Raw genomic sequence first — 27,052 nt, 5'->3', positions numbered from 1 at the left:
TGACTCTGCATGCACACGGAGTTACGGTCGTGAGACGGGGGGGGGGGGGGGTGTGAATGATCCATCGTAAATGTCAACACCAACAGCGTGAGACTTATCCTTCCAATCGTAATGCAATCATTCGTTCCAAGTGCATAACTGAGCCACGTGTTGCGGAAAGGAGATTTGGCAAATCTTTGAAGGGTGTGGTAACTGATGTTTAAATGGTACTCTGTAAATATAGTGTCAGTCTTAATATCGTTTTGAAATTTGGGATATCTGACGTCCCTTGAAATTTCAAATGACTCACAAATCTATCTTTGTCTATTTACTTATAGTGCAATAGTCACCTCATATATCTTGAATGTCTCTATAACTTTGTAAATGCACTGAGATAAAGTCAAAACTTATCTTCCCGAGCCGAATTACGCTGCAGGGAATTTATTATTCAACAATTATGAACGTGCGTTCAATTTGTTATTTCTCACGCGCCGATTGCCATTCGCATCATCGCTGGACTATATTTTTTATTCGTTTAGCCCACGTCGCTTTGACGACCCACGTTCACGCTTTGCAGACGCGACCACCCATTTCCCCGGCCTGTGTAGCTCTCACCTGGTTAGACGGATAACCTTGACTATTTCACACCACCGCAGCCAAACGCTAACACAATTTTTTTGTATCGTATCCATTAATCGCGTACGAATTTTAGCCGTTGTCATTTGCCTGCGGGTTGGAGCTCGTGTACAAGAGGCGTGGCTCTCAATACGCACGCGCACTTACAAAGTGCCCAAGTGCCACGGCACTAGACAACACACGCTCACAAAAAGGAATTAAAGAACAGCTCTCAATGTCTAATCAATAGACCTTCCCCCCCTCCTCCTCCCTCCGTCTCTCGGTCTCCTGGCGAACACGTCTCAATGAACCGGCGTGAGTCATTAATCTTCACTTTTCACCTGTTGCTGCCCTCCGTTGTTTCAATTCAATCTCTCAAGCGCGCCCCGACCCAACGTATTAAACCACGCGAGAGCCCTCGCGATGATTCACCCGCGGATCGTTCGGGGGAGGGGGAACTCACGTTTTGCACTTTAGTCACCGGCAATTTTACAAATGCGAGATGCTGGGAGGCTGCGACGCCTGGCCCAGTGGTCTCCAGGCGCGGCAGGTGAAACATCGTTCCGCATTCATCTGACAGCCTCCCGTCATTGTGAGACAGGGCAGTCTCTCCGCAAGGAGATTACCGATGGCTGCCTTATCTGTGTTGCCAATCGGTGTAGCCTCACTGGCGCGGTACACATTTTACTCACCTCAGGACAAGAACGGTGGTGATGGTGACAATGAATTGATTCGGGTTTGGCTGTAAACTCACAGCCCTGCGATCACATGCCAAGTTCCCGAGCAAAGAAGCGTCCTTAATGCTTAACGGTGCATGTCAATCCGCTTCGGGATGAAGAGCTCCACGTGGCGTGCAAGTCGTGGGTTGGTTGTTTGACCATATTTCATTGTGCTGGGCAAGTGCGCGTTGGTGAAGGGAAGTGAAGTTGCCAGGATCACTTTAAGGACCACTTTAAATGTCAATTGCCTCTGATGTGTAGCTCAGGTCACCTGAGCTCGATTCACAATGTGCCAACCACTGCACCACAGCATTGGCGCAATTAACTCTTCCCAGCGAGGTACAGGTGTGTTGTAAGACGAGACGTGAATTCGAGGTTCTACCCTGAATTTGCAAGACGCGGATAAATGATGTTTTTTTGCATGCCTGCCTATAATTGGAGAGACGATTCTTTATTCGCACGAGATAGTAAGTGCATTGTGGGCTAGAATTATAATCACACGAGAGCGTGTGTGAATATCGCGCGAGTAATTTCACACCCTTCATTACAGAAGGATTTGTAATGCAAATCCGAAACTGCCTTTAGTGCACAATCCTAAGCAGCAAGTCTTTTTCATACTGTTTCCCAGGCACAAAGTATATGAAATTAGGAGTCTTAAGCAAATGATTTCGAACGCGCAAGAGTAACTGCAATCCATTCTACTTGCCTCCGCAATTAATGGTGGAAAATAGTTTTAAAACCTCTTATCACACCCGCCCTGGTGACACCGTAAACAAACAAAAAATGCCTCGAGTGCTTTCCGTCTCCCGTGTCCCTTTATCTTGAAAATGCAAGTATCGTTTGTGACAATTACCAACATTATCTCGAGCGAGCAGCGATTCCTGAACTCCTGAATGGTGCGGAGAGGAAGAGAGAGAGATATAAAAAATATATATAATTCTGCAACCTTGAAACATTTTCTCCCGCGGTGTTTCAATAAATTGTGACAAAAGGCGTTCATATTTAATATAGTGTAATGCTTATCTTTTTTTCCAGTTATTTTATTATCATTCATTTCAGGAGCTTTCCGACAATAATTAAGGAATCTAAGTTGTAGCGTTAAAATGCGATGGCCTGGTGTCGTAAATTCGCATGCCGTGGTGGGAATGTTCCAAGGAAAGCCACCGGACCAATGGTAAAACTAGTGTGTTCCCCCTGTCATTTGAATACAAACTCAAGCGTGGTGACGCGTTAAGCGAACATAACCATCTCTCTCTCTCTCTCTCGTCTACAAAAAACAAAAGTTACTTTTAAAAACTTGGTATAACTTTTGACCACCGTGCAATCCGTTTCTGTTTCAAGCACCACGATTTGAGGGAAATGCCATGTGTACAGGGTCGTGGCTCGTACATTTTAGCCCCTTGGCAAACGGTTGTCTCTGTGCAGGACTAATCCACGGTAAATCGACTGCGCACCACAACTATTTGTCCCCACCATCGTGCCGTAATTCTTTACCTGTATCTGTGACATAATGGGTTACATGAGCGTGCGCCGCAAATACGTCAAAATAACTTTGAACCGGTGCATGAACCCGTCTGTGCTTATCCACACGAGTGGCTGTTTGTATACGTCCGCCGTTTGAGAAATTACATAGTGCGGTCTTGCCGAGCGGTTGAAGCTGACATCAATGTGCCGTGCCTGGAAAATTGGCCGCACAGACCCAATGCAGATGTAATTACCCATTTCATCGTTGTCAATGTCTCCAGTTACATCTAAAATATAAAGGAAATGTTAACTGAATTCTGAGCACGGCACGCGCACACATTCCGTTTCACGTCCTTCCCATCCTCACCAGACCCCATGTACGCCCCACTACTCATCTCATTCTCACCCCCTCCTCCCTCCCGGCTTGCTATGAAACCGTACATTCCATATTAAACACACCTGCGGTACCACAGAGCTGACACGTTCATTGCAATTAAGCACGTGTGTGGTATTGCGAGTTAAATTATCCTCTAAAGCGGTTCTTGACCTTTACTGAATTGCAACTCCTTTAGTTATCAATGATAAAACATGTTAATACAGAGGCTTGATGAAACAAAGTAGTTGTACTTACACGTACATGCCCGTGCTTAATTTATGTTTGCGATGATTTATCTTCGAAAACAAATCTGGCCGTGTCTCGCACCCACAGAGAGGGCATCTCGCATCCCCAGGGGTGCAGCGTGCACCCCAGGTTAAGAACCACTCCTATAAAGTCGTGGGTGCTTTAGCCGGTGAAATTCCACATTCCCATGGCAGGCGCTATTATTTCATAGGGCAATTTAAATAAGTTGTAATTAAGATGCGCTTGCACACAACTGCCAGTGTTCACGTGTGTGCACATTTCTCGAGTGATTTCTTTGCGATTACGTTTAATAACACCTGTTTCAGGAAGGCATGCACGTGTACAGCCCCTGTTTCAATCCACTGCTGGATGAGGGCCTCCCCACGCCGTGAGACACGCTTCACTCAGTTGGCCACCAAATTATGTTTTGACCTGTCAAGGGAAGAAGTTGAAGATGCGGCCTGCACTTGTGGTGCGTTGAACACAGCGTGGTGGGTGACACCAGGCAATTTAGTCTGGTAGGTCACGCGTCCCGGAACGAGGAGGAGTCTTCTGAGTGAATCCACGGCTCACTGTTACCTTGGGAGAAGCTTAAGAAGGGTGATACGGAGACAACTCACTATCTGCGAGTGAGCGAGGGAGTGAGCGAGCGTGTGACTAGTCAACCGGTGAGGAACAACTGCATCATTGCTCAACCCGATCTGCTTTGCATTGAATCTCCCCTTTGGGTTTTTTTGTTTTGGACGGAATGGCACGTGCAGCACGATTTGGGCCATTACAGATGATGCAAATACATTTTTTAAAAAAACTTTGCACGAGCGAGCGGATTACCTCGAGTGCTGGGGGGGGGGGGGGGGGGGGGCTTTTGCCGTTGCTGCTGCTGCCCCCCCATGGGAGAGGTGGGTTTGGGGGGGGGGGTAGCAGCTATGCCCGGCGAGGCTGCCGGTCACACGGTCTGTATGGACGACTGCGTGCGCAGCGTGCGATCGCCACGCAGCAGGCTGCGGCTCTCCACGTCGACGGAGAAGCCCGTGGCGGACGGGGAGAGCGAGCACTGCGTGCCCACGCAGGGCAGGGCCGGCGAGAAGCACTCCGCTTCCTTGGGGGGGCGGCCCGCGTGGGGAAAGCGGGCGGGCGGGCGGGCATGGATGAACAGAGCCACGTGTTTGTGTGAGAATGCGTGCGTATGTATGAGAGCGAGCGAACGAGTGAGCATGGATTCATGGATGGACGGAGAAAGCCACGTGTGTGTGAGAATGTGTGTGTGTAAGAGCAAGTGCGAGCATGTGTGTGTAAGAGCAAGTGTGAGCATGTGTGTGTGTGTGTGTAAGAGCAAGTGAGCATGGATGCATTGACAGGGGTCGTGTGTGTGTGCGAGCAAGTGTGAGAATGTGTATGTGTGAATGAAGGTATGTATGTAAATATGTCGTCGTGTGTGAACATGTGTGTGAGAGTGTGGTGTGTGCGTTAGAGGGAGAGTGTGCGAGTGTATGGACGTACGTGAGTGTTTATGTGTGGGTATGTGTGTTTGAGTGTGTGAGAATTGAATTCAATCGAGACAGGGTGCGTATGTGAGTGCGCGTGTGTATTAACACGCGAGAGCGTGTGTGTGTGTTTGAGATGTGTTTTGAGCATGCACGCATGGTGATGCATGTACGCACGTAGTCATACGTGAAGTGTTCGTATGTGTACACATCAATTTGTTGTGTTAATGCGTGCATGGTGTATGTGTGTGTATACAAGAGTTTGCAGGCAGACACGAACACACAGACACATACAAGCGTGTGGAATAGCACAGATAGACACACACAGACACACACACAGACACACACAGACACACATACAGACACAAACATGCATGCAGTGAAAAGCGGGGATCACATACCACACAAAAACAGAAGAAATGAAACAAAAACAAATTAATTCAAATAATATTCAAACAAATAAAATATAAATTACAAAAATAAGGTAAACACAGTAAGAGCAAACAATGATAAATTGCAAGCGAATACACCACACTCAGTGGAAGGACTGAAATTAATTAAAATGTAAAGTAAAGCTGAAAAAAAGGTTTAATGGGAAATGTGATGTTGATTAAACGCCTTGGCAATGAAATATTAATGAGATGAACAAAAAGTGTAAAAGAAAGCCAAAAGTGGAATGAATATTACATGATGTGAATATTATACACTCACCTCAGAACTTGAACAGTGCCCACAATATGGTAACTTACCTTTACAATTAATTTCCATTTGAGAGCTGTGACACTTTACATTAAAGCCAAAGAAAGTCTCCGTATTCTTTTGGAGGAAGTTCAAAGTTCGTTTTTCCTTCTCCCGCCTTCGCGTTTACACGGAGAGCATTCCGCTGCTATTTGCGCGCCGCTCTAACCCTGCGTGTCGCTAAATATTTCCCCCCCCGTCAACAAATCCGGAGCTCGCCTGGGGGCCCGGCAAACAGGTGGATCGCCCTCTTCTGCCCGCTATCCACGAGATCATTCGAAGACCGCGAACCCCCTTGGCACACGCAGAGAACACGCGCAGCTTGCACGCGCCGTGCCCCCTGCACACAACGCCAACACAAGGTGTCCAAACAAAGCGTCTGGCGGCTCGTCCATGAAGCTCGGACCACTCCTCGTCTCCACAGCCAGGATGGAAAATACCCACACTTTACCCCCTACCCGCCCCCCACAAGCAAATTTTCCAACGTACCCAAAAAAAAACATGCAGTGTGGTATGGTGGGGGGGGGGAGAGATGCAACGGCTATCTGGTTGCGCAGGTGGCGGTGAAGTTTTCACCATGGCCCACGGGGACCTTGAGTGGCGTTGGCACCGAGATACGAATAGGGCTACACATTGGACTGGGGAGGCGGGGGGGGATTTCCTTCCCTTGTACCAGGGCAACATCCCAATCAGACTAATAATAAACTATTTTTTTTATCTAACCAAGTAAGGCCCCAATGCGCTACATACGGTAAGCTCTGTTTTCAGAAGCGACCTGGCTATCGCAAACGATAGCTCAACAAAGTGGCTTTATCGTCACGTGAAAATGTATCGCGGCCAAACACTCCAAATTCGCGTTGATTCGAAATTTTCAGGGAAAAAACTCGAGAACCCGGAGAAAAATGCACGCGACCACGGGGAGAACATGCAAACTCAAATATACGAGAACATGCAAACTCCAAAATATACGAACCCATCACCTCCTGTATAACAGGCGAGGTAGTTAACATCTCGTCACCATGGCACCCACCACTGGTGTCATGTGTTGTCTCCATGATGCTACTCCTAAACGATGAGGGGACAACTAGATGCAAAAGTTATCTTATTTTTTTATTTATAGAGCACATTCACTCAAGGTGCTTGACGTAGCTTCAAGAAAAATGGTGACAGAATAGAGTGAATTCGATAACAGGAACGTGCAAGGATTAAGGAATGGGTGACTTCGATAGAGGTTACTTAGGTAAGCTTTAAAATGCACGGCCTTGAGCTCTGTCTCATGCAATTGACAAAAACAAAAACTGGGACTTTAAATGTCCCGGGAAGAAGTGCAGATTTCCCAGGGTCAGCTCGTCTCAACAAGAGAACTATCCTGGGGAAAACCAGCACAGGTGGCAACCCCGCAGTCGGTACACACGCACAACAAAATATCCCTGTGGTAAATGTACACATAAATATTAAACAAATTCATTCACCGTGTTTACTTGAGACGGACGGATGCAATTCTAACAAATAGACGCAGGGATGTGACAAAACATGCGAACGGAGCGATGGGTAAGCATCGTATAAGAATGACAGACAGCCAAACTGATTAACACATGATGGCTATATTATAAGCCAGCTCAGTGGATATATGGGCGTCTGGATGGATGGCTTAACGGATGAGTGATAGCTCAAGAGATGGATTAATCGGTAATTGTAAGAAGGAACACGCACACACACCAACACACGTGTGCATTACAATACAGTATCTGCATAACTGCACACAGTTGGACATCAATGGCATAAGAGGTCATTCGTGCTCACATGCATTTCATCATCAGCCAGGATTTTCCCACTGCTGGATTAAGGCTTAACCTTCGCCACAGCTCCCGGTCGCACGATGCAATGACTAATCTAGCTCGTGCGCAGAAGCCGATTCATCGCTCCGTCTCTGTGAGTGACGTACCTTCGGTGGTTGTTCCCTCCTTCGGCTGACATTCCTTCATTAATCTCGACCACAGGCCATCGCCCCTTCGAGCGTCGTGACCTGTCCAAGCCCACTTACTTTTCTCAAGGGTCAACGTGACGTCCATAACCTGTGCACGCACCACGTCCCGCCTCTCAGCGCAATTTCTAGCTTGAGCTTCTCTATGCTTCCTTGCACAGGCTGCAGCTTTCGTTCCACTTCCTTTGGCAATGTCCATCCTTCCGATCCATGTCATTTCAGTATGTATGAATGTTGAACCTCGTTCGCGCCGTACATCGCTAATCGTGCTTTTTGGAGGTGCGGGGTAAGGACAACATACTAAGCACAAAAATCCGTTCTTTTGGCCTAATGTCCCACAGAGGATGAAGAGGATTAACTAACTAAAGAAATTAGTTTCCAATCCAGATGATTTATAAGTGCATGGGTCCAGCGGCTTCCAAATATCGGAAGAGCGTTCCAGACGGCCGCAGAAGCGCATCTGAAAGCGCCGCGCACGATGCGGTGAGCACCGTCTTTGTTCGATGGTCAGCCAACAAATGCGCACCGACTAAAATATTCTTCTTTAGGCACACATGTTGCTTTTATTAATTCGTTCAACTTAAAAAAAAGCACACTGTGACCTGCGCTCGTCTGCCTCTATTTCTCATCATTCTGATCCCCGTCCGCTTCCGACGACTGCCCTAGGTATGCACTACTCCGCTGTGCTCTGCAACAGACATCGTCAATTTCCGGAAAACGCATTACAGAATTTCATCAAATGTGAAATGCTAATATGCGCAGAGGCACAACAGAAAGGCTCCTTCATTGTGCAGTACAGCCGGGATTGCATAACAAAGCTTGCATTCAAGGGTCATGTCCTTGCTCCCAAAACTCGAGGCTGGCACGGCACGAGGAGGTGGTGCGGACAGTACCGCGTCTTGGCAACCTTTGTCTCCCCAAAGCCTACGTTCATTGCCACAGTAGGGACTCATTTTAAGGCCGAGTTGACCTTGGTCAGGCCCAGGACAGGCTCAGATACGATGATCACCGGTGATATATGCATGGCCGAGAATGATTTTCCGTTTACAGGATTGTAGTGCAGTGCACTCACCATTACACGAACACACAAAGGCACAGATCTTCCTCTGGTTAGTCTCATAGATCACAAAGACAATTGATGTGGGCAAGCATCTGATAAGGCTGCCACGGGGCACAAGAGGATGGTTGTGGCATAAATCAAGCTCACCTGCCTTTGTCACCCAGCACTGATATTTACACACTGCACCAGGCACTCTTTGAGAGTGGAGTCAACATAGAAAAGGCCCAGGCATGGCTCTGATTTCAGTCTCCACTAATATTAGCCTTGGCCAGGCATCAAACTCCGGTGGACCGTTGTGCAATCTACTGCACCACCATGCACCAAGCAACAACAGCAGCAATTCACCACAAACTAACCGATGGGGACGTCACCAAAGTTCTTGTGCCAGGCTAGGTGCACTTTTTAGGCTATCATATGAGGCGTGGAAGTCGCAGGATTGACCCAGGTGTTACAGGTCGGCCGATGCGCACGACCCCACGCTCACCGCTGTGGCAACCTCTCCCGTCTGCTATCACCACAAACACACAGCGGGTCCACACGAGGAGAGGTTCGTGGGATTTGCGCCCTCTGGCACGACACCGCAGCTCGTGGCAAGGAGACCCAAAAAAACACAGCGACGTGCCGCGACACCGCAAATGTGCCAGCGCTCATCGCCCTCGCCTCTCTTCACAATTAACTCCCTCTTTGCGAGACGTGTGGCAGCCGAGCTAAGCATTCAATACACGGTGAAGATTGAAGGAGTATCGTACGTTCTTTGAACAAGTGCAGGTTACCGCTGAGTTCGGTGTTCGCGGGGTTTGCGCTGCTTTGCAGCTCTTTCAAATGTGCTGTCTGGGTTGTACCACGTGTTGTTCAGCACGATGTCCAACGTTTCGCTCCATTTGACGAGAGCTTCTTCCTACTAGGGAGGTAGTGATTCTTTTGAAACATCTTACGGGGGAAATTTTGATTTAAAGCTTTCGTGACTGCAGTAATTCATATTCTTAGTTTTTTCGGTAAAGTCTTCAACGTGACTTTACCGAAAAAACTAAGAATATCTTACGGGGGGTTTACCGGAAGGCCTTTTGCTTCGCAATGGCTGTGGTGCTGCCAATGTGTGCAATGACATTTGCTGTGGCGAGATGTTAACTACCTCACCTGGTATGCAGGAGGGTGTGGATTCTATCCCGACCCTGACACCGGTATATTTGGAGTTTGCATGTCTCTTTCCCAGTGGTCGCATGGATTTTTCTCCGGGTCCTCCGGTTTTTCCCTCCACGTTTAGAATCCACATGTGTTCTAGACTCTTTGGCCGCTATACATTTCCACGTGACAAGCCACTTCATTGAGCTATCATTTGTGGCCAGGTCGCTGAAAAAGTAGGTCTTACCTGGTAAAATAAAATTAGTTATAGTTGAGTTGGATAAAGATTCCCACACTGGAGTGTGTTCGTGTAATGGCTGGCTTGGAGGAGTCATTAATGGGAAGAAGGCACTACCACTCGAGTACAAGGTACGTCTATCGATAATAATTCTATATGATCGCATGGCATATTGGTATGATCTTATGAATAGGTTTCGGACAAAATAAGGCAAGATGGATGTTGCCCTGTCATAACAATCATTCCCAGGACAGCGTTAATTTGTTCCAGCTCAAATTAAAGACTTAATAACCTGCTCTCTAATCGTCAACAGGCTAAGTTGGTGAACTTTGCATGTTCGTTTTAAAACGGTATGTAAAATAAATATAAATGAAATACAATGTTTGTAAAGGCACAATTACTTCGCTATCAATAACCCGCTCTCTAGTCGCCAGTAGGCTGGGTTGGGAGACTTTTCATGCTTCTTTCAATATGGTATACTGTATAAAGCAAATGTAAAAAATGAAATGCAATGTTTGTAAAATGCACAATTACTTCATTTACATTTTTGGTTGATTGCGAAGCCCTGTTTTTATAGCCACTATTCAACCCGACGACCGCGATGTCAGGGGGGCGATTACATTGAAAGACTCGCCGTGGATTTTGAGCTATTGAGCCATTCGATATTAATAAACTGTGACATTCTCAAATCCATTGGCCAGCCCTCGTACACACGTACACATGTACACACATACAACGCATACAGAGAAATGGTACGCCTGAGAGAGTTGACTCAAAGGATGTGTTCCAATAATAAATTCAAGACTTTGAGGTGCATTATTCCCAACGGGCACACATCTTCGAGATTAATGGGTGCGGTTTTGCAAGATTGTATTTTATTTTATGACTATGTAGGTCATTTTCCCACCATTTCTTGCCAAGGCTCCCACCGTCATCAGCCAGCAGGGGTAGAAGACATCTCTTCCTGTGCCTTAGTGGCAGGGATAGTCCCGATGGCTTACTTTTACAAAAAAAACCCACCGAATGTGGCGCCTGTAGTTTAAGAATCTTAGTTCATGTAACAATGTAATCGATTATTATTATTTTTACAATCACGATACAAACATTAAATCGTCCATTTATAAATACATTACCCATGTACATGTCAATTCACTGTTGGATGAGGGCCTCCATACAGGTCTTGTGGGTTTGTATGTCCATACTTCACCACTATCGTCATTGCCGGTTGGGGAATGTGGGGAGCATAGAAATGGCAGCAGAGTACAGCGCAACAACGGATTTTTCTGCACTGCCATCTGCCGCCAGAAACTCACACGCAATGACAGACAGCCAAACAATTTATGATAATTACAATATATGATAATTACATGCAGATAGGGGGTGGAAGAATGGCGCCGTGATGAGTATGCTGCGCTATGAACCAGGGGACCCAAGTTCAGTTCTACTGGATATCTCATCGGATTCCTCCAGTATATATGAATATCAAGATTCAAAGCCACGGCTAGCATCAGTGGCGAGTGATGTTAGAACCAGATCCCTGCCCTTGTCCCCCGTCACCAACTTGCACCGACCAGCATGGTGAAGTATGGTCAAATCCACCCCCATGACTGAACATGGCGAAAAGGAGGCCTTGACCCTTTGCTGGATGCAGAATTGGCGGAATTTAAGCCATTAACTCGAGAGTAAGACAAGAAAAAGAGGAATTGATTCTCGAATCGAATCACTGACCCAAAATAGCGGAAATTCAATGAATCTTCGGATGGAGTGAGTGAATTGCGCTACACGCCCAAGGAGCAGAGACCAAGTCTAGTAATATAGATAGAGTTCCACACAAAGAAAAACACCAGCGCTGACTGAATCGATGAACCAAGACATTGAAATGCTTGCGCAGGGGTGAGCCGAGTGTCGGAGACACGGGGACTACCGCAGTTCAGACGTAAAAAAAACACCACATGGCAGAGAGCATCAAAGTCAGTTTAACACATAACCGGCTTTCGCGACCAATATTATTCATAATAAAGGGGTTCTTTTTGGGTGACATCCCATAAATATGAATGTGTCGTTAACCCACCACCACCATCCGACACAGCCAATTAGTGAGGTCTGTCACGTAAACAAAACGTGCCAATTAGTTACTACTTCTGCACACCGGTGTGCTGAAGAGAAAATCCACGACATTTCGAATTTTTAGTTTAATGACGTTTCGCTGGTGATTACAACAGCCAGCTTCATCAGACGAATTGCCAAAAATTATGAAGTCACCATACTCGACTCACTCCTCTTGAGCACGCACGTCGCTGCACGTGAAACGCGACCAGCGTACGCTCTCAAGCCGTGCCTCGCAACAGTGGTTTACATATTTACTATTTGCCAAGCAAATGTAGCCGGTGCCTGGTTATTTTTTGGTAAAGTAAATTTTTCTTTGTTCGGTATGAAACGGTAGGAAAAGAAACCTGCACGGTAGGAAGAGCCACACTTCAGACTACAATGCACAGGCGTCCTTGTCAGAAAACTAGTTGCCGTGCCGCCACCAGCTCATTGACCCCACAAATGTTTGTAAGTTGAACTTCTTTCGCAGCTTATGTAGACAACCGCGCTAATCAGAGGTGCGGGAGAAGGACAACGAAATGGGTATTTCACACAAATGATCACGGCTCGGTCTCAGAAAGATCTCCACTGCCACTACCAACAGCATCACCACTCACACGACCACCACCGACACCACCACTACCATAGTCATTAGGGCAGTTATCACTGCCACCAACACCAGAACAATCATTAACACAACCTTAACCACGACTGCCACCACCAAAGATGAAGACAAAGATCCCCCATATAACCTTAACAAACTGTTGGGGCAAGTGCTGTTCGCGAGCACCTATGCAGGCCGGCACGGCACACAAGGGGGTGGGTGGCCAACACCACGCCCGGCCGCCTTTGTCTCCCCAGTGACGATATTACACATTGCACCAGGTACTCATTTAAGGCTGAGTCGACCTAGGGGAGGCCCAGGACCGGTTCCGATAATCGTCACTGGTGTTGGCCGTGAGCGCGAATTGAACCCGGGTCGCCAGGTTCGTAGCGCAGCGCGCTAACCGCTACACTACCGCTCCCCAACCACCAAAGATGAAGACAAAGATCCACCATTCAGGCACCACCGTGCTCACACTCACCACCATCACCGCCACTACCTCCACCACCAAATCCAGCGCCACCGCTAACACCACCACAACGCCCACGTCCATCACCAACACCATCACCACCATCGTAACTGAGACCTTGCTGCAACCATTTCCAGTACCACTGCCACCGCCACCAGCGTCAACACCATTGCGACAACCATCGCTACAACCACCAACCATCATTCCCACCACCATCTCCGCCACCACTGTCACCACCACCCTGGCTGGGCCCACCTTCTCGATCTTGGCATTCCTCCGCGCCTTGTAGATGAACTCCCCGATGGCGACGAACACGGAGAGGACGAGGCCGGCGGCGAGCACGATGAAGATGCCGCCGATGTTCTGCACGCCGAGAGCGCTCGCCTCATTGCTGTCTTCCTCGGGGCAGCCATTCCCGCGCCACCACTTCTCCTTCATCATGTGCAGCTTGCCCTCCTCCTGCAGCTGCAGGATGGCGATGGTGATCTTGTCCCGGTACGGGGAGCCTGCACGAAGCGCGGCGCAAACGCAGCGCAACGCCGCCGGCGGCAAGGGTTGGATTTTGGTGCGGCCAAACCTCCTGATCTTCTTACGAGCGGCGCAACAAACCACACACACGGGGCCGGGAGCCGCAAGACCCGCGCGGCGGGAGCGTGGACGCTTCACCGGCCCGCTGCTTGGCTGTGGAGTTTTTAATTTACAAATCCGCGGGCGCGTCCCGGGAGTAACTCGTGTCTCGCCCCAGCAGCATGGGCTCGTGCCCCCGGTCATTAATGAACAACTTCGTGAGCGTCACCATTGGCCCGGTTGGCTACATACGGTGCGAAAGAAGTTCAACATACATATATACTTCAACGAGCAGTGCACCTTTCAGTAACTCTAAACATCTCTCTTCATATCACAACTGCATCTTCGCTGTCTTTTTTTGTACGTGCTTTTATTCTCGCATCTCCATTGTCTTAACAGCGGGCGCTGCCCCTGTCGACGTCCCGCAAGCACGCTCAACTTCCCCCGCCCCCCCCCCCAAACGTGACGTTATCCATCCAGGTGAAATATTCGTACGTATGTATGTTGGACTTCTGTCGCACCGTACATAGCAAACTGTGCTGATCGGAGGTGCGGGAGTAGTAAGCAAATGTGGGTGCCAAGGTGGCTAGATGTTAACTATCTCACCTTGCATACAGGAGGTCGTGGATTCAATCGCGACCCTGACGCCTATATATTTGGAGTTTGCATGTCTCTCTCTGCCCATGGTCGCATCGATTTTTCTCAGGGTCCTCCGCTTTTTCCCTCCACATTTAGAATCAACACGCATTTAGAGTATTTAGCTGCAAAAATTCCCATGCTGAAAAGCCGATTCGTTGAGCTTCCATTTATAATAATGAGGTCGCTTCTGAAAAAGAGCTATATAGCTCAGTGGCACCGTACCTGGTAAGATAAAATACTTTTAGTTTATGTATACTCAGGACAACCGCCGTGACTTCCCCAAAAGGTGGTAATTAATTTTATCAGGAGTTGAACTGGCAGCCTTTCGATTTCTGAGCCATTTCCTGTAACGCCGAGCCACCTGACCGGATATTTTCTTCCGCGTCAAGGATCGTCATACCAAACGCTGTTTATAAGGACCGTCCTTCTAACCCGGCATTGCCTACTGGGTTGTTGTAGCCGGCTGTCCTCGGAAACATGTAGGTCTTCCCAGGACATCAAAATAAAAAAATACATATATATTAATTTTTTAAGCAAGTTAAGAAATGTAACTCCTCAGGGGAGCTCACCCAGAGGCGTGCCGATGCCGTAGCCCTTGTTGTCGATGAGGCCGCCAATCTGCGTGAGGTTGCAGTTTCGCTGCGTCACGTACTCAATGTTGGTGGACTCCATGAGCATCGCGTAGTCCGTGGTGAGGACGCGTTGGATCCCCTCCTCGTTGTTTTTTATGAGCGCCGTCTGGCGGCTGCTCATGAAGGCCCACATCTTCTCGTACGTCGAGATCTTGGATTTCTGAGGGTGAGAAATACAAGCGCAAAGCAGATCGCGGCGGGCTGGCGGGCCACCGAGGCGGGCAGGCGGGCGGGCGGGCGGACGCGTTAAAGACGGCGGGAAAAGTGAGCCGGTTCAGCAGGTCGCGCGCACATGGTGGGGCAAAGTGTGGGCACTCCCTGCCCGCCCGCTCCCGAGATGTCCGGCAAGCGTGGAAGAGTAGGCCGCATTGCTCTCTCGTGGAAGAGGCTATTCGGCCAGCAGTGGGCACGAGCAAGCAAAATGAAGGGCTGCACCTTTACAAGCTTTTACAGTGGCAAAATAACGTTTTTGTTCTTTGCCCACATCACATGGCCCCGTATAGCAAAAGGCGAGGAACAAATGGGACTGTAACGTGCTTGCTGCACTGTCTTCCAGTCTGTTTGTTTTTCAGTTTGTTTGTTTTTCAGCCCTTTTCTCAATCCACTGCTGCGTGATGGTCTTCCCACACTGTGTTATTTGGCCATACTTCGCCACGCCGGTGAGTGGCGTACTGCCCTCTATGAAGAGAATCGGCATATGTATTTATGTTAGAGGAATCCGATGAGATATGTAAAGCTCTTTTTCAGACGTCCAGCTTATCGCACGGAAGGTGGAAGTCTCACATTGGCTCCGTATCCGAATAATCCAACAACAACGACCCCCCCCTGCCCCCGGCATAGCACCACATCTGCACACCACCACCACCGCCACCACACTCAGCCATAAAAAAATATATGTAAAATATTACTCAATTACCGTAACTCCAATGTGAGAGCTCATCAAGACTCATTAATTAATTCAGCAATTTCCATCTGTGCGATCGTAATAATAAAAATAATAATTCATAGCCTGTGGGATGAATGTCTCCCCCCCATGCCATACCGGCCCTGGGGGTTGTTGGGCCGCACTTCACAATGACGGTTAGTGTTCGTTGGTTCGGAGACTGGTTCAGATATCACCCACCACTGGTGCTGGCCATAGCCCCCCCCCATCTTCCCCCCGTGAACTCCTGCAGCCACGACTCTACAACCCCCCCCCCCCGCCTCCCATCCCTATATAACGCCACAAGAGCAGATTATAATTTCTTACCTGGTGACGGACGCTTGTGTTGCGACCGAAATGTCGTGTTTCTTTTATTATTTTTTCTATCTACGTGACTTTACCGAAAGAACCAGAGAGCATGGCCGGGTATCAAACTCAGATCGCCGTGTTCATAGCGCCACAATGCTCACCACTGCGTCACCGATCCACCCGTGCAATCATAGCAATGGAATTTGAAAGTTTCTCCATGCCAAAAAAAAAATAGGTAAAAAAATTGTTTTGCAAGACACACACTTTTATTTGCCCTCAAAAGTAGAAAATTAATTATTTTGACCCCAGAATTAATCAAAGTTGATAATTTGATGTGTTGAATAAAATTGGGTGGCTTGCATACAGAAAATTAAACACATCGAAAGGAAGCCACCCACTTTTATTCAGCACGTCAAATTTGATAAATCCTGGTGTCAAAATAATAGATTTTCTACTTTTGAGTGCAAATAAAAGTGTGTGCATTGAAAAACTAGTTTTTTTTTACTTAATCAATTTTTTACCATGAAAGCTATTGCAACAAATTAACTGCTATGTTATTTTACCAGGTAAGGCCCACTCGAGCTATGTAGCTCTTTTTCAGAAGCGACCTGGCCACAAATGATAGCCCAATAAAGTGGCTTATCATGTGGAAATATACAGCAGCTGATTATCGAAGGACGTGTTTCTAAATGTGGAGGGGAAAAAGCGGAGGACCCTGAGAAAAATCCACGCAACCACGGGGAGAACATGCAGACTCCAAATATACAGCAGGTGTGAGGGTCAGCATGGAACCCACGACCTCTCCTGCTACTCGCCACTGCGAGATGTTAATTGTTAAGAACAGCATCACTATAACCCTCAACGCTTATGAACAAATCATCCGGACTTGGAATGCGCCCGATCTGGTCGGACCTCGAAAGCCAAGCAGATCTGAGCTTGGGCAGTGCCTGGATGGGTGCCCAACCATGCACAAGCCAGTTGTCATGGGGCAGTTTTACTGTACGTCTATGCCGCACGCCTTTACCAATCCGCACTGACCAGCCGGGGTGAAGTACGGTCAAACGGCCTCCACAATCAGCACGGCGTGGGGAGGCCCTCATCCGGCAGTGGATTGACAAAAGGTCTAGGTGTTCCTACGGGCATTGTGCGGCGCTCATCTCTACCAGTGACAATTCCACATTCCCATGGCAGAGGCAATTTTAACAGCCATTGACGAATTCGCACAAAGTGGTACCTATTTTAAGACTGTAGCGATGATAGTGATGGCTTGCCTATGTGAACCCTTGACCCCTACAATAACTGAAAGCATGCGCATTGCTATACAACAGTCTACGTAATGAAATGATAGCACGCAGCACGGCTATTACAATTAGAATAACGATCACCCCGATTGCAAAGTAGTGAAATGAAATTAAGACCAACACGATAAGTATAACACGCTTAACCGCATTTGCGGTCATTAAGTACTGTGCTGTAAGAAAGATGGTAAAACAGACAGCGACGGTATAACAATGCGCGCATATGCAAAGCTGTGCATATCCCGACACCGTATTCAACATCCACGGAATTAGCGCTTTAAAGCGTTTATATGAACAATCACAATGAGGACATTTTGCCAATCAAAACACGGATAACATTAGGGCATTTAACTCAAAATCACGATCAGAGAGCTCACCTGCTCGCCCGGAACGGGCGTGACAAATGATAATATTATTTAACACGTAAGTAGGGCTTTCACGACCAATATTATTCATAATAAAAGTTTATTGGGGTTAGGTCGCTGATGTAAGTGTAAATGTGTCGTAACCCACCACCATCCAGCCAGTAAGGTTTGTCACGTAAACAAAACGTGCCAATTAGTTACAAGAACTATTCCGGCAAATCGCCCGATGATGCTGGATGCAATTACCAGCAAAACGTCGTACTACTCAAATGGTAAATTTTGTGGATTTACTCTCGAACACACCGGTGGGCTGAAGTAGTTATACCACACTATACACTACACTAATAATTAATTGGCACATTTTGTTTACGTGACAAACTTTACTGGCTGTGTCGGGTGGTGGAGGGGTAATGACACATTTATACTTACGCGATCTTACCCCAAAAAAAACTTTCTCATGAACAATACTATTTATTAGGATTATAAATTGTTGGTCTCGCGCTAAGAATAGAACTACAGCGGCCGCTCCGTCGCCATGAGGAGCAGCGATCTTCGCGCGCGTCTCTCATTGGTCAGAGGACCCCCGGCCCCAACAGCAGCCGCTCTGATTGGACGAGACGTGACCCCTCATAGCTGGGCACAACCATTCGTGATTTTAAATGGGGGGGAGGAGGAGGAATGTGGGAGTGTTAATTAATTATTAAAATTAAGTTTAAAAATGAACATGAATAGGTCCAGGGTCGCCGGGACCTGGGCCGGTTTTTTTTTTCAATGAAATCTTGAATTGTCACGCGAGACGACAAGTCTGTGTGGAACATTTCAGCTCGTTAGGCTTCGTAGATCCGAAAATATTAAGCGTCAAAAGGTTTGAAAGAATATAAACAGAACGGCAAGTTCATTAAAAGTGTGTAATAATAACCATGATGTGCCAATATAACTGTGTTGAGAAGATCCGAAGCTTTAGATGTAGGGATAGACCAGGTAGCTTCCGCACGGGCATTACACAGCTGATGAAAAGATAACGCCGCTCGACTGATTTGGAGTGAGCCCTCTGCTGCCAAACCTTATCTGGCCATAATCACACTGCCAAGGTATGGAAACTTTTCCACTCCCCCCACAACTGCCACATCACTCAGGGGGAATGGAGGGAGGGGAGCATTCAATAACATGAAATACCCAGGTAGGTGCTTTTTTCGTGAGGCCGATTGCAAAGCCCCATTCTCTTGGTAGCACGCTCCAGGTTCAGCAGTAGCATCCACAACTCGTTCTCAGAGTGGGCAGCAATCACAACATCATCTGCATAGAGAAGATGGGAGCGCCATAGGGAGCCATCCCATGACTGCACCCAGGCCTTCCATTGTATCTGAACCAGATGAAACCATATTGAGGCTCTGCAAGCATCTTCTCAGCATGCCTAGCAAGGCGATGTTCAATAATCCTTGCCAGGGCTTTTCCTGAAACACCGAGGACAGAGATATCCCGGTTGTGATTTCAATCAGTGCGGTCCCACTTTTAAAAATTGGGACCACCAGGGCATCCTTTCAATCCTGTGGAACCCGCCCTGTGGACCAGATGGTTGTAATGATGTCACGTAACCTTTAGGTGTGTTAATAAATGGCGGCTTGCCACTGCGTTGTCCGGGCCCTAGCCGAGCTTGGCCCCCGTCGAGTTTACATTTACCAGCAAATTTCCGGGCCCTAGCTGAGCTTACATTTACAAGCAAATGTATATCTCCTACTCACTCTCTCCTACTCACTCCTACATTAACATTAGATGCCCCGCACATCTCTACACCTTTATAAACAGCCTGTCTCAGCAGATTTCTCTCTTTTTTCACCTGAAGACGATTGCTTGTGTTGCGATCGAAACGTCGTGATTTAGATTTTTGTTATTTTTTCTATCTATGTGGATTTACCGAAAGACCCAAAGAATATGAATTTCTGCAGTCATGAAAGCTTTAAGTCACGTCTCTGCCTCTCTGATGCAATAAACATTGCGTATGTGCTAAAACTTGACAAGATTATCAAACAACACAAAGACCTGCTGCAGAGTCTACATCATAGCCTGCAATGCAAGCTGCACGGAAAGTCTTTTGATCAAAACTATTTGACCCAATTGAATGGTAACTGGTCCAGTAGGTTTTTTGGTGCCCCTAAAACCTCACCCGAAAACCAATAGGTTCGAATGACATTGTCAGAAATTAAACTAAGGTCACAGAGTTCATAGGGCAGTGCATTAAGCATGACCTCACCGCTCCAACCGCAAAGACAAACAGCCACCAAAACCCGCCATTCGCCACGAAGTGCCAGGCCAGGTGCACTTTGAGGCCACGTGAAGTGTCGAAGGCTCGCTGAAACAGAAGGTCACGGGACAGACCCAGGTGCCATGGGTTGATTGACTGAGATGACTGGCAGATGCACCAGCTGTGCCCTCTTCTGTGACAACTTGCTGCATTTTAGCCGCCTGGTGCTTCGCTCGCTGTTGTGAGCGTCACTCCTCTGCCCTCCTTTGTTGTTGGAGGGCGACTGCCTCCAATAACAGGACCAGGAGCGTCCTTCATAAGCCTCCTCCATTAGCCCCCGAATAGCCACCACACAACAACCGCCATTCGCCACTAAGTGGCGGTGACGTCACCACGACGCTTGTGCCAGGCCATGTGCACCTTGAGCCACACACACACACACATGCATACACGCAACACGGAGATACGTGCACAATTTAGGACAGCTGGTGCGGAAAGGAAAGCCAGGCAGGATTCGAGTGAGATATTCTTCACTGGTGTTGGCCATTGCCGGAAATATAACTTCGCTCAAATGGGGTTTGGAGAGCAGTGTGATAAGCCACGACCGCGTGTCACCAACGTCCCCGTGTAAGATAGTGCAATAGACACACGTGAACACGTTAGGGACAAAGATAGCTGAGCCAGAAGGGATAAGCATGAGACAAGGCAGATAGATTAATAATATACAAGCTGCGGCAAGCCAGCGGAAAACACATTTAAGTGCCACCAGTGTCTGAAGACAAGGCGACGGTGAAGGGAATTGACATTAAAAGGTTTTAAAACAATGGCTAGGGCCAGGTGTGTACACCCCTTTTCATGACTCCAGCTGAATCGTACCCTCGGGTTAACCCGGGTAATGTACACACAAACGCGCATTGACCAAACACTCCAACATGCGCACCGGTTATGATGACCGGATGTTAACAAGTCGCGTGGATTGTAAGACAATTAGAAATTGACATTGGATGAAATGTGTTTTAGATTCTGAAAATCAGTAAGGAGTACCCAGAGAAAACCCAAAAGTGTACACTGTTAGGTCTTAAATGTACTGTAGAATAAGAATGACATGTACAGTGAGGGAAAAAAGCATTTGATCCCCTGCTGATTTTGTACGTATGCCCACTGACAAATAAATTATCAGTCTATAATTTTAATGGTAGGTTTATTTGAACAGTGAGAAACAGAATAGCAACACAAAAATCCAGAAAAACGCATGTCAAAAATGTTATAAATTGGTTTGCATTTTAATGAGGGAAATAAGAATTTGACCCCCTCTCAATCAGAAAGATTTCTGGCTCCCAGGTGTCTTTTATACAGGTAACGAGTTGAGATTAGGAGCACACTCTTAAAGGGAGTGCTCCTAATCTCAGCTTGCTACCTGTATAAAATACACCTGTCCACAGAAGCAATCAATCAGATTCCAAACTCTCCATCATGGCCAAGACCAAAGAGATCTCCAAGGATGTCAGGGACAAGATTGTAGACCTAAACAAGGCTGGAATGGGCTACAAGACCATTGCCAAGCAGCTTGGTGAGAAGGTGACAACAGTTGGTGCGATTATTCGCAAATGGAAGAAACACAAAAGAACTGTCACTCTCCCTCAGCCTGGGGCTCCATGCAAGATCTCACCTCGTGGAGTTGCAATGATCATGAGAACGGTGAGGAATCAGCCCAGAACTACACGGGAGGATCTTGTCAATGATCTCAAGGCAGCTGGGACCATAGTCACCAAGAAAACAATTGGTAACACACTACGCCGTGAAGGACTGAAATCCTGCAGCGCCCGCAAGGTCCCCCTGCTCAAGAAAGCACATATACTTGCCCGTCTGAAAATTGCCAATGAACATCTGAATGATTCAGAGGACAACTAGGTGAAAGTGTTGTGGCCAGATGAGACCAAAATGGAGCTCTTTCGCATCAACTCAACTCGCCGTGTTTGGAGGAGGAGGAATGCTGCCTATGACCCCAAGAACACCATCCCCACCGTCAAACATGGAGGTGGAAACATTATGCTTTGGGGGTGTTTTTCTGCTAAGGGGACAGGACAACTTCACCGCATCAAAGGGACGATGGACGGGGCCATGTACCGTCAAATCTTGGGTGAGAACCTCCTTCCCTCAGCCAGGGCATTGAAAATGGGTTGTGGATGGGTATTCAAGCATGACAATGACCCAAAAACACACGGCCAAGGTAACAAAGGAGTGGCTCAAGAAGAAGCACATTAAGGTCCTGGAGTGGCCTAGCCAGTCTCCAGACCTTAATCCCATAGAAAATCTGTGGAGGGAGCTGAAGGTTCGAGTTGGCAAACGTCAGCCTCGAAGCCTTAATGACTTGGAGAAGATCTGCAAAGAGGAGTGGGACAAAATCCCTCCTGAGATGTGTGTAAACCTGGTGGCCAACTACAAGAAATGTCTGACCTCTGTGATTGCCAACAAGGGTTTTGCTACCAAGTACTAAGTCGTGTTTTGCAGAGGGGTCAAATACTTATTTCCCTCATTAAAATGCAAATCAATTCATAACATTTTTGACATGCGTTTTTCTGGATTTTTTTTATTGTTTTTCTGTCTTTCACTGTTCAAATAAACCTACCATTAAAATTATAGACTGATCATTTATTTGTCAGTGGGCAAACGTACAAAATCAGCAGGGGATCAAATACTTTTTTCCCTCACTGTATCTACACTAGACTAGGTAATAGCTTAAATATAAAGGCGCCGCCCTGCAATTGCTTGCTCGTGCCACGACTGGCGAAAGGGTGTTCAAAAGAGCGAACTCGAGCGAGCGCCTCTAGATGGTGTTTGGTCTACTCTGCCGCACTCGCCAGATGTTTCGCCAGAGGTGACAGCACCCACACTTTATCCTACGACCGCATGTGACCTTCCTATCAAAGGTCACGTGTTGCTGGGTGGAAACGTGTCCATTGTTTCAACATGCTGCGCTGGAAAAATGGGATTCGAACCGGCGACCTCTGGATTGCAAAACCGGTGCGCTTACCACTTCCACAATGGCAGCAGCTCCCAGAGATTGTATTCGACTGAGGGAGGGTAGGGGGGAAACCCTCCATTGCAATGAAACGCACAACACCTGTCCATCCCCACACACACGCATCCGTCTTTGGAAGGACACTGCCATCCACTTTCATCAATCCACGCAAAAGCCTTGCTCACACAAAGCGAGTTCAGGGTTAATCGCTGATATCGCTTTAACATACAGAACTTGACAGCCAAACGCATAGACACTGGTAAGCCAAAAATTGGCCACAAAGGGCTCTTCTTGTGCGGACACGTACAGGCCTTTTGTCAAACTACTGCTGAATGGATGTATGTATGTTTAACTTATTTCGCACCGTACGTAGCCAACCATGCTAATTTGAGGTGTGGGGAAGGGCATCAAACTGAACACAAAAAGCAGTTTCAAAGAAATTAGTTATCAATCTAGATTTGGATGAGGACCTCCTTATATGCAGTGCAGGCCATGGGGGTTATTTAAGCTTACATCGTGTTACAAACCTGCTGATCCTAGTTCAATTCCCCAGCCATAGCTAATATTATCTGAACGAACGAGTCTTGAGCCTCCCCAAGGTCGACTCAGTCTTGAATGAGTAGCCGCTGTGGTTGTGTAAAGTTCAGCAAAGTTCAGACAAAGGTGGCCAAGCTTGGTACTGGCCACCCACTCACGTGCCTTACTGGCTTTCATATCTGCTCATTAACAGCTCTTGCCCAGTCTGTTTGGCTACAGGAGGATGTTTTTATTTTTGTACACACACAAAAACATTAACTGGCACTGCATACTAATTAGGAGGATTTGCCTGTCTTAGGAGAAGTAGCATCGTGACTAGCACTGCACTGCATTATCATCCCAGAAAAACAGAATTTATTCCTGGCCACTCCTATAAATTGACAGAGCGAGGGACAGTGTTTATCCAGCAGTGGATTGAAGAGGAAATGTGTTTCCAAATGCCAAAGGCAATCCACTGCTGGATTGATGGCATTAATCTGTGTATATTCTCTGATCCGTGTGTTCCTCATGTGGACATTTATATCACCAAAATGCTCTAAACAAATGTTTCTAAATGCGGAAGAAAAAATCAGAGGGATCAGAGGAAAATCCACGCAACCACGGGGAGAACATGCAAACTCCAAACATACAGCAAGCGTCAGGGTTGGAATCGAACCCACAACCTCCTGTTTACCAGGACGAGGAAGCTAACATCTTTGGCAAAGTGGCGTACCTCCAATTGCTGTGGGCTCAAATACAATTATCTCACGGCGGAGTTAAGGTGCTGGTACTTCTCCACCCAATGGAGCAGGCCACACCAGAGTGGCTGGTAGGTGCACCGCTTTACTCCCCCCCCCCCGCCCTTCTGTCTATTGTTCACCCGATGCTCTGCTCATTGTCGTGACCATAAACTTCACAATTTCTCAGTGTTGTTGCTTAAAGGAAGCTAGCAGCCTGTGCCACGAGAGAAAAAGCTCCGGTCACACACACCTTCAAGAAGGTCGCTAGCATGTTCGTCAAACAGTATAAGTGATCACGTGAAACGCCGGTCATCCTCGCAAGCGGCTTTTGGAATAGCCATCGAACAAAGACGGCCGCCGCATCGCGCTGCACTTTCAGACGCGCTTCTGCGGACGTCTGGAACGCTCTTCCTTCCGATACTAGGAAGCCACTGGGAGAAACGCACCTCTAAAAATAGATTGAAAACTCATTTCTTTAAGACTGCTTTTTGCGTCTAGTTTGTTGTCCTTCCCCCGCACCTCCGATTGGCACGGTTGGCTACGTGCGGCGCGAAAGAAGTTCTATACACGCACGCACAACGCAGGCACAATGCCGCACAATGCACGCGCGCACCTTGAAGAAGGTCATGGTGGATCCGTCACGCACGGCCCCGTACTCGATGCGCGTCTGCTTGGCGAGGTCGTCGGCGGAGCTGATGGGCGACTCCATGCGCTCCACGGTGAGGAAGGCGGCCAGGTTGGCCGTGTAGGACGAGATGATGATGAGGGTGAAGAACCACCAGATGCCGCCCACGATGCGCGTCGACAGGGCCTTGGGCATCAACTCCGAACCTGGGGTGTGGATCGTCTTAGTCATCATGATCATCGTCAGTCGAAAGGTTGACAAACTTATGCAAAAACATCAAAAAGACATCCTCATCATCATCATTCCCCCGCACCTCCGATTAGCATGGTTGGGGACATACAGTGCGAATGAAGTTCAACATACGTGAATCATCAAACACGTTTTCAGTGAATTCTGGACGATGTTGGCATTGGACATTTTGCGGAGATGAGCTTAGAGTGTGGATGGTAATCATCATTAATATAAAGTCATCATCACCATCATTTGTTATCGTCATGTAAATCGCAACAAATATCTATAAATATCACAAATTACTAAACTCAATCATCATAAATACAAATATCATTATCGCCAACACACAAACGACAATCATCATAGTCTTCATCATCAATAAATACACATACATAAGTAAAACTAATCATAATCAGCAAATATACATATTTTAATTATCATATGTTTCATCATAAGTATACATGTTGCTCATCTTTAAAAATCCACCGAGAAAATAACGAATAGCATTTCCGTCATCATCATCATTCACCTCACTGAAGATTTACATATACAAGTGTAAAACCATGAGAGAGAGTGAGAGCTTGAATAAGAATAAATAACGCTCGTTAATTGAACAGGGTATTATATTTGTTACAATGTTTGTATTTTTATACACGTAAAAAAATCTCAAATATATCACAAACGAAGTTATCATCAAATTGAACCCTTGCTCCCCGCAGTTGCCAGAACATACTCCACGGACAGAAAGCTCCCTTCACTCTGCTGTCAGGATACGGAGCTGCCTCCCTGAACATAGTGACAGCGAAATCACCGCTTCCGGTCTTCAGGCCTTCAAATGCCGAGCCCCACACGTGGACCTCTCCTAACTTCACCACACGCCTTGAGGGACCGAGTCATTGAGCTGCAGTGAACTAATGGTTAAGACCGTTTTTGGGGTTAGAAGGCGTGATTATGAATGTGTCGTGAAACCCGCTGCCATCCGACACAGCCAATGAGTGAGGTTTGTCACGTAAATAAGTGATCAAGAGCGTTAAATAATGTTCAAGAATTAAAAATGTAAGTTATTTAAGTGTATTCACGATCTGTGAATTAAAAAAAAAAATCAAACAACAGAAATCATGCCATAAAAGGGTTGCTTCATAATTAATTTTCAATTATTACCAACCTTTGTCAAGCATCAATGTGTGCAATACATTAAACATTATTTTAGTATAACATGTGCTTTGAACTGTGCAGTAAAAAAATGTCTTAAACAATTAATTACATAACCAAAATAAAAATACGAGTAAATTATAATAATATTTATTAATTTTGCTTTTGCCTAAAGCATTCCAGGGGCTTATTGGCATTAAGGAACTTAAGTTTATTTTTGTAAATATGGTACCGTAATTTAAAAACGTAATTACGGAATGGAACAAAAATATTACCGTCGCCTTCCGCTCTTAAACAAACATACCTGATCCTGCAAAGGCCCCCATACCACTCAATTAGGCAAAATGCCTTACACGTGCAATAATTCACCAACAGCAACTAACGCTACCTTCCCAGCGGTTGCGAGGCAATTCATCATAATCCATCATCATCATCGTAATAAAACCTGGTTTCACTGCCTGGAGGCACATGCAGAATTGTGATTACCAGTTACGCTGGCCACAGGGGACTTGCGGCAGGGCTGTGGCTGGTGGAGGGGATGGGGCGCGGGGTGGGGGGGCCACTTGAGGCACTGGCGCTGAGATGAAGCGAACTGCTGATCCCCCA

General features: G+C 47.0%; 1 protein-coding gene across 4 annotated transcripts in view; it reads right to left on the bottom strand.

Annotated features, from left to right (window-relative positions):
• LOC116953441 (glutamate receptor ionotropic, kainate 2-like) overlaps positions 1-27,052 on the bottom strand; it is a 209,955-nt gene that overhangs the window by 5,122 nt on the left and 177,781 nt on the right. For 3 of the 4 annotated variants that reach the window (XM_032973660.2, XM_032973662.2, XM_076074997.1), the window contains 3 exons: positions 25,052-25,269; positions 14,962-15,184; positions 13,442-13,692 (listed from right to left, as the gene is read on the bottom strand). In XM_032973660.2, coding sequence (XP_032829551.1) covers positions 13,442-13,692; positions 14,962-15,184; positions 25,052-25,269 — 692 coding nt within the window. Of the gene's footprint in view, positions 1-1,743; positions 4,499-13,441; positions 13,693-14,961; positions 15,185-25,051; positions 25,270-27,052 lie in introns of those variants that run through there. The other variant, XM_032973661.2, reaches the window with a different exon arrangement.

Source organism: Petromyzon marinus, chromosome 51, assembly GCF_048934315.1.
Source record: "Petromyzon marinus isolate PM22_M1 ecotype Great Lakes invasive population chromosome 51, UKy_Petmar_22M1.pri1.0, whole genome shotgun sequence".
Classification (NCBI taxonomy): domain Eukaryota; kingdom Metazoa; phylum Chordata; class Hyperoartia; order Petromyzontiformes; family Petromyzontidae; genus Petromyzon; species Petromyzon marinus.
Note: the sequence above shows the minus strand (reverse complement) of the source record. Positions and strands in the feature narration are given on the sequence as shown.